At 42.9% G+C, this 14,140-nt stretch overlaps 1 protein-coding gene across 5 annotated transcripts in view; it reads right to left on the bottom strand.

Moving 5' to 3' along the window:
- Nucleotides 1-14,140, bottom strand: part of zc3h7a (zinc finger CCCH-type containing 7A) — a 42,831-nt gene that overhangs the window by 26,793 nt on the left and 1,898 nt on the right. For all 5 annotated transcript variants that reach the window (XM_061905302.1, XM_061905305.1, XM_061905301.1 and 2 more), the window contains exons 3-4: nt 4,159-4,198; nt 3,863-4,066 (exon numbers count right to left, since the gene is read on the bottom strand). In XM_061905302.1, coding sequence (XP_061761286.1) covers nt 3,863-4,066; nt 4,159-4,198 — 244 coding nt within the window. The remainder of the gene's footprint in view (nt 1-3,862; nt 4,067-4,158; nt 4,199-14,140) is intronic.

Here is a 14,140-nt window from a genome sequence, read left to right as displayed (position 1 = left end):
GGTTTGTCCTCGGTGGTTGGAGGAGGTTAGCCTGTCCGGAGCAGAGGTGTCGTGTGAAGGATTTGGGAATGAGTAGTTCTTTGAGGTAGAGGGGGGCACTTTCATGGAGGCACTGGTGGGTTAGTAAGGAGGCTTTGTATTCAATCCTGAGCGGAACAGGAAGCCAGTGAAGGGATTTGAGAATTGCTGTGATATGGTCATATTTCCGCACTCATCAGGATTCGAGCAGCACTATTCTATATGTAGTGCAGTTTCTGGATGTTCTTGCTGGGGATCCCGACAAGAAGCGCGTTGCAGTAGTCTAAACTTTTCCGTTTTACATTTTGCATTGTTCCCTTGAAAGGGTACTGCACTTTTTGGGGATTTTGCCTATCAATCAAAAGTATAATGCGAGGCATTAAATAAATTTGATCAAAAGTCTGCTTACAACACAGGCTATGGGAGCCAATAAATCTGCCGATAGAGCCCCTAAAAAAATATCCAAACACCTCCATTAGGGTTTTATATACATGATGTAAGTATTTATGTTATGTAGTAACCGGCACATTTATAATAACATTTAAAATATACGTATTTTAGTCATTTTAAGCATACGTGTCGCCTTAATTTAAAAAATGCATCACATTTGCTTTTTTTTTCTTCTTTACTAAATATTACTCACTGCAGACTTAATGAGAGCTAGCAAACATAATAAAACATTTATTTTTTTAACGTATAAGGTCTGCTGAAACAAGCGCTTTTTGTGTCGTTCTCGCCAGTTCCAGGTCCTAAATGGTGGTCAAAGTGTCCCAACTTGTCAGATTATATTCCAAGCCAGGGTTTCCTTTAACATCACGGCAAGATTACTGTTTTTCTTTCTTATTTTTTGTAATGAAATGTTATTTTTAAACACGAAAACAAATTTAAGTGATGTACTGTGTGAATGGATATACTGTCTATAGTATATTATTTGCGTAATGTTGGATATAATAAGCTTAAAAAACAACTCAAATATTATAAAAATGTTTCTCATTGCTTCATTTTGAAAAAAAAAAAAACATGCATCACTAGTCAGCTGCTGGTCGCGCACTTAGACGAGTTAACACCTGGCAAAAGTAAGGAGAGAAAGGGAGAGAAAGTTGAGGAGAAAGGTATTTTAGGTTAACTAATACAATTCTTCTTCAATCAGGTGTAAACTACCCTAAGTATTTTGACATTACTGCCGACAATAACCTCCGTTTGGACATTGCCGGGTGGAGTGTGCAATTGTCTCAGTGCATGTGTTGTTTTCTCCGGACACTCTAGTTTCTTCCCATTCATCCATCCATTTTCTACCGCTTGTCCCTTTTGGGAGTCGCAGGGGGTGCTGGAGCCTATCTCAGCTGTATTCAGGCGGTAGGCGTCGTACACCCTGGACAAGTCACCACACAGATTCCAAAAATATGCATGTTATCTTCATTGGAGACTGTAAATTGTCCATAGATATGAATGTTAGTGTGAATGATTCTCTATCTGTGCACTGCGATTGGACATGCTAATTTGAGTTAGCTTGTCTATGAGCTAGTATATTGTGAGTTAGCATTAAGCTAGCGGCAGTACAGCTCAACTTTTATCCTGCATAATTGCGGTGTACTCAAATTATATTATTAATTTAACGTTATTCCTGCATGTATGTGCACTTCTTGTGTATATATAATGTACTTTCTTTAGTATGGTTAGTGTTACAGTGACATTATTGTAAAAAATATCAACAAAACACCTAGTTATTTTTTTTCCAAGTCTAACTCAAAGGACAGTTTACATATTGGGCAAACTAAATTGCAACAATAAAGTATATCCCGAGTAACCTTTTAAAATAAGCAGCAGCAATTAAAACTGCATTAAACAAAGAGCACAGTCTAACAAGTCAAATGATTTGTGTTAAAGCTGATTTCAATTTTTCTGAGGTAAGGGGAAAAATATTAATATCATGAATGGCATTATTAACTACTTACACCAATATTTGTTTTTAAATATACATAAAACATGTGTTTAACCTTTTTTAAAGGAAATATGCAAATCAAAATTATCATGTCAAATATGATGTCATAGACCGCGCCCCCGCCGCCAGTGTATGCTGGCAATCAAGGGGAAACCCTGCTCAGCAATCTACTTTCCAGGTGAGGTGCATGATTTATGATCTAGAAAAAACTTACAGGGAGCAGGGAAGCAAGGAAACAGCAGACCACCCAATGATGTAGACATGGGGAGACACGGAAGTGATTATGTCACTATAGTTTGTCTGCGTTGGCGCTTAAAATAACAATATTAACAAAACTTCAGGTCATAATATGTAAATTAAGTACTGTTACCACTTTTTGAATGGGTATGTGTAGATTCCTAATAAAGCCTTAGCTTGACGCTCCTCTACTTTCTCCTGCTACCGCTTGCTGCACCAACAACAAGCAAAAAGCCAGGCGCTCCTCTTCGTTTTGTATCGTTCACTTGTGAACTTATTCCTTCAAAAACGTAAAACAATAACGATGTGGGAACAAATTAATGGCAAAATAAAGCGAGTTGGTTAAAGTAAGAGTTAGAAAAGTAAAGTCAAAAACTGTGTGGCTTGATTTCCCCCATACCTGACTGCCATTACCCACAATGAAGTGAAGTGAAGTGAATTATATTTATATAGCGCTTTTTCTCAAGTGACTCAAGGCGCTTTACATAGTGAAACCCAATATCTAAGTTACATTTAAACCAGTGTGGGTGGCACTGGGAGCAGGTGGGTAAAGTGTCTTGCCCAAGGACACAACGGCAGTAACTAGGATGGCACAAGCGGGAATCGAACCTGCAACCCTCAAGTTGCCGGCACAGCCACTCTACCAACCGAGTTAGTATTACAGTGACATTATTGTAAACCAGGGGCGCTCACACTTTTTCTGCAGGTGAGCTACTTTTCAATTGACCAAGTCGAGGAGATCCTTCCGCCATATATGCAATTAAACAGTTCCGTCATGAAATTATTTATACAAATGTAATAATTACAAATAAAGTGAGCCTTATAATTACTCAAAGCATGCAATATATAGATGTTCTTATTATCAGATAAAGATAATAGTCCCCTTTTGGCTAAAGCACATTCCATAAAATGTAAATCATCTTAAACAGCATTTAGGCTCCCACAGTATGTATTGCATTTTATGGGCGGAATAGTGGAGCTCCACTTGGCTCCGCTGTAAGCACACTTTTATGTAAGTTTATTTCATATGTAGAATACATGAAAAAAAATCCATTCACCCTCATGTCTTTTATAATGATTGAGAACGAAAGGCAAAATTCCCAAAAAAGTGCAGTTCCCCTCAACAAAGTAACACTGCTTTATGGGTTTATTCAATCAAGGCAAAGAGTGCCAGGCACATTTTTATGATCTAATCTTTAAGTGTTTATCCACAAATATTTGATTCAAGTATCATTCATTTATATTAAGATATACATAATGAGGTGGATTTTTTTTTAGGGTTTGGCCACTATTTAGGGAATTATTGTTGAATAGTTACTATAAGAATGTTTTTTTTAAATAGACATAGTGAAAACAACATAAGCAAAGTTTTAAGCCCGACCTGACCAGCTGAGTTCATTCTTAAACACTTGCATTAATTACAAATTAAATTCAAGCAATGAATTCATCATTGAATTACTCAACATTCCTTTAGCCTTCAACGCACGAATGGAACAAGTGGAATTAACAACAATGCTGGCAGCATTCCATTTAGCTGAGGCAGATTTTAAAATCTCCATTTCATTGCCTTTCCTGATCGGCAAGTATGAACATTCACGGCCAGTAAGCAAGAGCCATTGAGTAGTACTTGCCAACTCATGGTGTATTATACCAAGACAAACTTACCGGAACAATGCTTAAGTATGAGGCAGCTCTATTTGCATAAAGCTTTTCCCGTAACCCCGTCGCCACATAGATATCCTCCGAGTCGGCGTAGTCGGCTACATTCAAGGCTTCAGTGTACATTTCGATAGATTTTGTCCAGTCGCCTTCTTTAAACACGTCATTTCCTTCCCCAAAAAGATTCCAAATCAGGTCTTTAACAAACACCTGAAACAAAAAGCCGTACAAACATGTTCGATGAATAACAACTCATCACAATAAAAACGGCTTAAGATTGTGGAAATATGTACATTACTTACCTCATATTGATCAGAACTCCCTGGATACGGTAGGGTTGATCTACAGGGGAAAATAACAGTCACATGATATATATTTCCCCTGATAAATCAGCAGCACACACATGTATTCATAATACTAACTTTAATTTAGTACATCATATTCTAAAAAAGTTTCGCCATTATCATGCATGTACGTGTAAGGTGAGAGTTCTTCTGCACGTGGCTGGTAGTGGCTGCCAAACCAGAAGAATCACTGATGACTAGCACTTCTAATCTCGGCTTAATAGTTTATAGTGTGGTAGGGCTGGGCGATATGGCCTTTTATTGATATCTCGCTATTTTTAGGCCATGTCACGATACATATCTCAATATTTTGCCTTAGCCTTGAATGAACACTTGATGCAAGTAATCCCAGCAGTATGATGATTCAATGTGTCAACATTAAAATGTTCTTGTTCATATTCATTAATAAATGCGTACTTTAAACTTTCGTGCAGAGAGGGAAATCAAAACTAAGTCAATTTAGCAAAATTGTATTTATTAAACCGTTATTAAGCAGTGGCACAAACATTCATGTAATTTCAAAACAGAAAGTGCAAAATTGTCAGACATTTTAAAACAAGCTATAAGTGCACGTTTGTGCATGATGTCACTAAGATGACATATCAAAACGATAAATTTAAGTGCACTTCTTGTACAGAAACCCACTACAATAGTTTAAAACAAACAAAGTGCACTTTTGTGCATGATGTCACACAAGATATTTCAATAAGTGCCAAATAAAAATGAGCGATCAGTGTCAGAACTTGGTCCGCATTGCTGGCAGTAAGTCGGACACGTTTCCAGTGAGGGTTGGACTCCGCCAAGGTTGCCCTTTGTCACCGATTCTGTTCATAACTTTTATGGACAGAATTTCTAGGCGCAGTCAAGGCATTGAGGGGTTCCGGTTTGGTGGCCGCAGGATTAGGTCTCTGCTTTTTGCAGACGATGTGGTCCTGTTGGCTTCATCTGGCCGGGATCTTCAGCTCTCACTGGATCGGTTCGCAGCAGAGTGTGAAGCGGCCGGAATGAGAATCAGCACCTCCAAATCCGAGTCCATGGTTCTCTCCCGGAAAAGGGTGGAGTGCCATCTCCGGGTTGGGGAGGAGACCCTGCCCCAAGTGGAGGAGTTCAAGTACCTAGGAGTCTTGTTCACGAGTGGGGGAAGAGTGGATCGTGAGATCGACAGGCGGATCGGTGCAGCGTCTTCAGTAATGCGGACGTTGTACCGATCTGTTGTGGTGAAGAAGGAGCTGAGCCGGAAGGCAAAGCTCTCAATTTACCGGTCGATCTACGTTCCCATCCTCACCTATGGTCATGAGCTTTGGGTCTTGACCGAAAGGATAAGATCACGGGTACAAGCGGCCGAAATGAGTTTCCTCCGCCGTGTGGCGGGGCTCTCCCTTAGAGATAGGGTGAGAAGCTCTGCCATCCGGGAGGAACTCAAAGTAAAGCCGCTGCTCCTTCACATCGAGAGGAGCCAGATGAGGTGGTTCGGGCATCTGGTCAGGATGCCACCCGAACGCCTCCCGAGGGAGGTGTTTAGGGCACGTCCAACCGGTAGGAGGCCACGGGGAAGACCCAGGACACGTTGGGAAGACTATGTCTCCCGGCTGGCCTGGGAACGCCTCGGGATCCCCCGGGAAGAGCTAGAAGAAGTGGCTGGGGAGAGGGAAGTCTGGGCTTCCCTGCTTAGGCTGCTGCCCCCGCGACCCGACCTCGGATAAGCGGAAGAAGATGGATGGATGGATGGATAAAAATGAGCTGCATAATAGGAAATCTCCTGGTAGGTTCCTCCGGACGTTATCTCCTTCTGTTGTTGACAATTTTTTTTATACGGTGTTGATCTGAAAATAGTTGCGACGGAATTTTGTTGGTGTGGCACCGAACGGAGATATTGACATGCAGAGTTTCAAGCACTCCTTATTCTCTAGCGGGTGACTTTTCAAATGACGCTAGATTAGCAGTAGCTGCTACTTTTTATAGCAACGCTTTTGCCGCATAATTGTTCAACATCATCCCGCTTGAAGCCAAACCACCACCAGAGGATGGACCCCGTGCTGTTTTTCTTGGGAATTAATTCTTCCTTCATTTGTTACCAGATTTGCACCTTCTTTTTCTCGTATTAGCACCCGCACCGCACCGTTACCATCACAGCTAACGTTACCATGTCGCTACCTGTCTGCTCCGCGGGAGCGTGTGATGTTGCACACGTGACGTATGTAAGAAGGTGCGCTTGTTTTAAGTCTTTGTGAGAAGGAGAGACAAGAAAGAATGGGAAACGCCTGCAGTTTAATGCTCGCAGTAAAAGCAACTGTGTGAGAACGTATGCTCAAATATCACGATATAGTCATTTTCTATATCGCAGAGACAAACCCGCGATATATCGATATATTGTCCAGCCCTATAGTGTCATCACAATCCCAGAAGTTCAGTAGTAAATATAGGGCTGGGCGATATGTCGATATACGCGATATATCGCGGGTTTGTGCGATATAGAAAATGACTACGTCGTAATATTTGAGTATATGTTCTCACACAGTTGATTTTAGCTGCAGGCATTACACTACAGGCTTTTCCCACCCCTTCTTGTGTCTCCTCACAGACAGCAAGCGCACAAACTTACACACGTCACATACTGTCCCGTCATACGTCACATACGCATACGCCCTCGCCCAGCAGAGAGGTAGCAGCGTGGCTAACGTTAGCTATGAGCATACATTAATGCAGTATGAACAAGAATGTTTTAATGTAGACACATAGAATCATCATACTGCTGTGATTATATTTATCAAGTGTTCATTCAAGGCTAGGGCAAAATACCGAGATATCCATCTTCTTCCGCTTATCCGAGGTCGGGTCGCGGGGGTAACAACCTAAGCAGGGAAACCCAGACTTCCCTTTCCCCAGCCACTTCGTCTAGCTCTTCCCGGGGGATCCCGAGGCGTTCCCAGGCCAGCCAGGAGACATAGTCTTCCCAACGTGTCCTGGGTCTTCCCCGTGGCCTCCTACCGGTTGGACGTGCCCTGAACACCTGCCTAGGGAGGCGTTTGGGTGGCATCCTGACCAGATGCCCGAACCACCTCATCTGGCTCCTCTCGATGTGAAGGAGCAGCGGCTTTACTTTGAATTCCTCCCGGATGAAAGAGCTTCTCACCCTATCTCTAAGGGAGAGGCCCGCCACACGGCGGAGGAAACTCATTTCGGCCGCTTGTACCCGTGATCTTATCCTTTTGGTCATGACCCAAAGCTCATGACCATAGGTGAGGATGGGAACGTAGATCGACCGGTAAATTGAGAGCTTTGCCTTCCGGCTCAGCTCCGTCTTCTCCACAACGGATCGGTACAACGTCCGCATTGCTGAAGACGCCGCACCGATCCGCCTGTCGATCTCACGATCCACTCTTCCCTCAGTCGTGAACAAGACTCCTAGGTACTTGAACTCCTCCACTTGGGGCAGGGTCTCCTCCCCAACCCGGAGATGGCATTCCACCCTTTTCCGGGCGAGAACCATGGACTCGGACTTGGAGGTGCTGATTCTCATTCCGGTCGCTTCACACTCGGCTGCAAACCGATCCAATAAGAGCTGAAGATCCCGGTCAGATGAAGCCATCAGGACCACATCATCTGCAAAAAGCAGAGACCTAATCCTGCGGTCACCAAACCGGAACCCCTCAACGCCTTGACTGCGCCCAGAAATTCTGTCCATAAAAGTTATGAACAGAATCGGTGACAAAGGACAGCCTTGGCGGAGTCCAACTCTCACTGGAAATGTATTCGACTTACTGCCGGCAATTCGGACCAAGCTCTGGCACTGATCGTACAGGGAGCGGACCGCCACAATAAGACAGTCCGATACTCCATACTCTCTGAGCACTCCCCACAGGACTTCCCGGGGGACACGGTCGAATACCTTCTCCAAGTCCACAAAGCACATGTAGACTGGTTGGGCAAACTCCCATGCACCCTCAAGAACCCTGCCGAGATATATATCATATATCACGATTTGGCCTAAAAATATCCCGATATTAAAAAAAGGCCATATCGTCCAGCCCTAAGTCAATACCGATTTTATCGATGTATTGGCAATTTCTTTGCAGACTGTGTAAAAAAAATAACAAATACTAAATTCTTCTGGCTGTGGTACACTTTTTCCCCCCTCCTGGAATCTCCATAACTCCCGCCGGGCGCACCTTACTTCCTAAGATTGACATACCTCGCAAAACATGGCTAATGCTTAACGAGAGCAAGAGGTTTGTTCTTAAGAAAAGACAAGTGTTGTCAGTATTTTGGTTTTGCTGCGACAGGCGTGAAACAAATGACTCCACTCGGCGAAGTTTATTTAAAAAAAGAAAGCAGCACGACAAACTTACTCATGCATCTCAAACCGAATCCTTCGGTCGAGTGCAGGAAATGAAACTCTTTACCAGGCAAACAAGACCGTAACAACAAGCAAACTCCCGCTAAAACCTACTCAGTGGCCTAGTGGGTAGAGTGTCCGCCCTGAGATCGGTAGGTCGTGAGTTCAAATCCCGGCCGAGGTTCACCAAAGACTATAAAAATGGGATCTATTACCTCCCTGCCTGGCACTCAGCATTGAGGGTTGGATTTTGGGGTTAAATCACCAAAAATGATTCCCACTGCTCCCCTCACCTCCCAGGGGGTGATCATGGGTGATGGGTCAAATGCAGAGAATAATTTCGCCACACCTAGTATGTGTGTGCGACAATCATTGGTACTTTAACTTTAACTTTAAAAAGCAGCTCACTGTGGTGGAATCATTGACACAAAGTACCATGTATGATGATTATTGTTTTGGTGTAACGCGGCATGCTACTTTTGATGTAGGTTTTATGTAAACATGTCAGTGTCAGAAGCACAGCAAGTTCAATGCAGGAAATATTTTAATAATTAAAGCAACAGCCAGCACTAAACACAAAAATTAACTCGCTATCAAACAGAAAGAGGCAACATCACGACACATACTACTAATACTATGAAGGAACTAATCATTTTATTGAAGTGACAAGCTTGACCTTGCAATTATGGAGCTTAATTAGTGTCTTTTTTTTTTACATTTGAATTTTGTGAACTGAATTTTTGACATTTTAATTTTGGGAAAATCTTTTTTTACATCAAATTATGCTGACAATTTCATTTAAAGTAAAATAAGTGTTTTAAAATTCAGTGTATAAAAATTCAGTGCTGATAAACAGGCTGCTTCAGAAAGCAAAACTTACAAAAAGGACCCCAAAAAGGACATGCATAGAAAATGGATAGATGACCCCTTTAATGCGTCTAATGATCCTGTGCGCCTTTTGTATGAAAACAGAAGTGAATAGACCCGCTCTTTGGCAGTGCGCTTTATAACCTGGCGCACCCTGTTCTCCCCGTGACTGCGTGGGTTCCCTCCGGGTACTCCGGCTTCCTCCCACCTCCAAATACATGTACCTGGGGATAGGTTGATTGACAACACTAGATTGGTCCTAGTGTGTAAATGTGAGTATGAATGTTTTTTATCTGTGTTGGTCCTGCGATGAGATTGCGACTTGTCCAGGGTGTACCCCCGCCTTCCGCCCGAATGCAGCTGAGATAGGCTCCAGCACCCCAAAAGGGACAAGCGGCGGGAAATGGATGGATGGAATATGCAGTGTCATTTCAAACTACCGTATTTTTCGGACTATAAGTCGCTCCGGAGTATACAGTAACTCGCACCGGCTGAAAATGCAAAATAAGAAGGAAAAAAACATACATGTCGCACTAGAGTATAAGTAGCATTTTTTGAGGAAATTTATTTGATAAAATCCAACACCAAGAATAGACATTTGAAAGGAAATTTACAATAAATAAAGAATATTGAACAACAGGCTGAATAAGTGTACGTTATATGAGGCATAAATAACCAACTGAGAAGGAGCCTGGTATGTAAACGGAACATATTATGGTAAGAGTCATTCAAATAACTATAACAAATAGAACATGCTATACGTTTACCAAACAATCTGTCACTCCTAATCGCTAAATCCCATTAAATCTTCCTTGGTGTCGCTTCTAAACAACTCTGCCAACTCCAAAGGTAGACAATGCGCCGCTTCCTCTTCTATCGGCACGTCTAGTCTCTTACGTGAATGAGATGAATAATATTATTTAATATTTTACGGTAATGTGTTAATAATTTGACTCATAAGTCGCTCAAGAGTATAAATCGCACCCCCGGCCAAACTATGAAAAAAACTGCGACTAATAATCCGAAAAATACGGTAGTAGTTTTTGATATATATATATAATAAAGGAAAGCTTGTTTTGAATCATCGGTCATTTTTAATCATTATGAATGTGTGTGAATGCCGTCTATCTGTGTTGTCCCCGCGATGAGGTGGCAACTTGTCCAGGGTGTACCTTACCAAAAGGAATAAATGGATGGACTGATGGTTGGTTTCGTCAAAAATTAGGGAAAATCTCGGGAAAAATCGCAAGTCCAATTTTTGGCTAAATTTTGTTATATTTAGGCCATATTGCTTGAGCATAGCTTATACACCCGGAAAAAGAGTGGCGTGCCATCTCCGGGTTGGAGAGGAGATCTTGCCCCAAGTGGAGGAGTTCAAGTACCTCGGAGTCTTGTTCACGAGTGAGGGAAGAGTGGTTGGTGAGGTCGACAGGCGGATCGGTGCGGCCTCTTCAGTAATGCGGACGCTGTATCGATCCGTTGTGGTGAAGAAGGAGCTGAGCCGGAAGGCAAAGCTCTCAATTTACCGGTCGATCCAAGTTCCCATCCTCACCTACGGTCATGAGCTTTGGGTTATGACCGAAAGGACAAGATCACGGATACAAACGGCCGAAATGAGCTTCCTCCGCCGGGTGGCAGGTCTCTCCCTTAGAGGTAGGGTGAGAAGCTCTGCCATCCGGGAGGAACTCAAAGTAAAGCCGCTGCTCCTCCACATGGAGAGGAGCCAGATGAGGTGGTTCGGGCATCTGGTCAGGATGCCACCCGAACCTCTCCCTAGAGAGGTGTTTGGGCACGTCCAACCGATAGGAGGACCCAGGACACGTTGGGAAGACTATGTCTCCCGGCTGGCCTGGAAACGCCTTAGGATCCCCCGGGAGGAGCTGGACCAAGTGGCTGGGGAGAGGGAAGCCCAGACTTCCATCTCCCCAGCCGCAAAAATTTCGCCAAAACTTTGAATTGCGAGTTTTCCCGAGATTTTCCCTAACTTTCGACGAAACCAACCATCAATTCATCCATTTTTTTCCACCGTTTGTTCCTTTGGTCAGGGTACACTCTGGACAAGTCGCCACCTCATTGCGGGAACAACACAAATGGACAAACATTTAAACACATTCATAATGATTAAAAACAACAGATGATTCAAAACAAGCTTTTCTTTTTTTTTTCTATCAAAAACTACTACCGTATTTTTCGGATTATAAATCGCAGTTTTTTTTCTGAGTTTTATTTATTTATATTCTACAGCGACTTATGTGTGGAATTATTAACACATTACCGTAAAATATCAAATAATATTATTTATCTCATTCACGTAAGAGACTAGACGTACCGATAGAAGAGGAAGCGGCGGAGTTGGAAGAGTTGTTTAGAAGCGACATCGAGGAAGAAGATTTCATGGGATTTATCGATTAGGAGTGACAGATTGTGTGGTAAACGTATAGCATGTTCTATATCTTATAGTTATTTGAATGACTCTTACCATAATATGTTACGTTTACATACCAGGCACCTTCTCAGTTGGTTATTTATGCCTCATATAAACGTACACTTAATCAGCCTGTTGTTCACTATTCTTTATTTATTTTGAATTGCCTTTCAAATGTTTATTTTTGGTGTTGGATTTTATTTCCCCCAAAAATGCGACTTGTACTCTAGTGCAGGGGTCGGGAACCTTTTTGGCTGAGAGAGCCATGAAAGCCAGATATTTCAAAATGTATTTCCGTGACAGCCATATAATATTTTTTAACACTGAATACAATTAAATGCGTGCATTTTTAGTAAGACCGACATTTTTATAGTATAATAAGTCTCTTATTATTTTTAATTAAGAACATTGTTATTTTAAAGCAATAATAAATATAATACTTCTTACCACTAATACGACTTCTTGAACAGGTGCGATAGAAAATGGATGGTTGGATAAAATGCATGAGAATGTTTTATAATTTGAACGTTATTTTCAACACTGTGATTACCAGCGGAATTATTCATTACTTATCGTGTTAAGGAATGTCAGCAAAGATTTATCTCAGAGCCAGCTGCAGTCATCAAAAGAGCCACATCTGGCTCTAGAGCCATAGGTTCCCTACCCCTGCTCTAGTGCATGGGTCTCAAACTCGCCGTGGAGTTTACAGTTACGGTAGCACAATTAGCCCTGACCGGGCTAACATCACAACTAACGTGTTACACGCCCGATTGGCCCAGCGACTTTGTGGGAGTATCAGCGCTGGCGTCCAGTGCACCGCAGTTTTGTATTGTCGCTCCGTCCTTCAGCGGAATGCTTCGGAAGCTTCGGCCCGGACCATTTACAGCGGGGGAGGGAGCGTGAAAGAGAGAGAGAGCGAGCAGGCGGGCGAGCGAGGGTGGGAGGAATAGTACGTACGGGTCTAGTGGAAAAGCGGCAAAACGTGTCTCTGCGTGCATCACACAAATAAGGTCAATGTTCGGTCCTCGAGAGCCACATACCACACCGTGATTGGTGGATTCCTTCAGCTCCGCACACAACGCTTTCAAGCACTATTCATATAAAACTTGCGGGCTGCACTAACATAAAACTTTCATATTAAGGCAAAATAACGCCTTGCGTGTCTGAGACCCCCGCTCTAGTACGATGTTTTTTTCTTCCTTAATTATGCATTTTCGGCCGGAGCGACTTATAATCCGAAAAATATGGTAGTTTGAAAGGACACCGCATGCGCTGCATCTCCCATCCATTTTCTACCACTTGTCCCTTGAGGGGTCGCGGTGGGTGCTGGAAGCCTATCTTAGCTGCACTTGGGCGGGAGGCGGGGGTACACCCTGGACAAGTCGCCACCTCATCACAGGGCCAACACAGATAGACAGACAACATTGCTGGACACAGGTCCGGTGGCCAGGGATGAAGTGCCGGCTGTCCAGAGTCGGGACCTGGGATGGACCACTTGTCAGTGCATCGGTTGGGGACATCTCTGCGCTGCTGACCCGTCTTCGCTTGGGATGGTCTAGTGCTGGCTCCACTATGGACGGGGCTCTCGCTACTATATTGGATCCACTATGGACTGGACCCTCACTGATATGTTGGATCCACTATGGACTGGACTTTTACAATATCATGTTAGACCCGCTCGACATCCATTACTTTCCGGGGGGGTTGCACACATATGCGGTCCTCTCCAAGGTTTCTCATAGTCATTGTCACCGACGTGGACTGGACTCTCACAGTATTAACTAGATCCACTATGGACTAGACTCTCACACTATCAACTAGATTTAACTAGATCCACTTTGGACTGGACTCTCACAGTATTAACTAGATCCACTATGGACTGGACTATCACACTATTAACTAGATCCACTATGGACTGGACTCTCACACTATTAACTAGATCCACTATGGACTGGACTCTCACAGTATTAACTAGATCCACTTGACATCCATTGCACATCTGCAGTCCCCTCCAAGGTTTCTCACTGTCCCACTGGGTTGAGTTTTTCCTTGCCCTTATGTGGGCTCTGTGCCGCGAATGACGTTGTGTCTTGTGCAGCCCATTGAGACACTTGTAATTTAGGGCTATATAAATACACATCATAACGCCGGGATGCAAAACAATAACAGTGCAATACTTTTTCATAACATGGTCACTACTGCCTAATTTCTCTCGTTATATTCTTATTTTACTGTTATATTTTTATTCTCATTGTTGCTTTTTATTTTTATTCTTATTGTAATATTTTTGTATATTGTTTCTATTTAAACCC

Source organism: Nerophis ophidion, linkage group LG07 (genome assembly GCF_033978795.1).
Source record: "Nerophis ophidion isolate RoL-2023_Sa linkage group LG07, RoL_Noph_v1.0, whole genome shotgun sequence".
NCBI lineage: Eukaryota > Metazoa > Chordata > Actinopteri > Syngnathiformes > Syngnathidae > Nerophis > Nerophis ophidion.
This window is presented reverse-complemented; position numbering and strand designations above follow the sequence as displayed.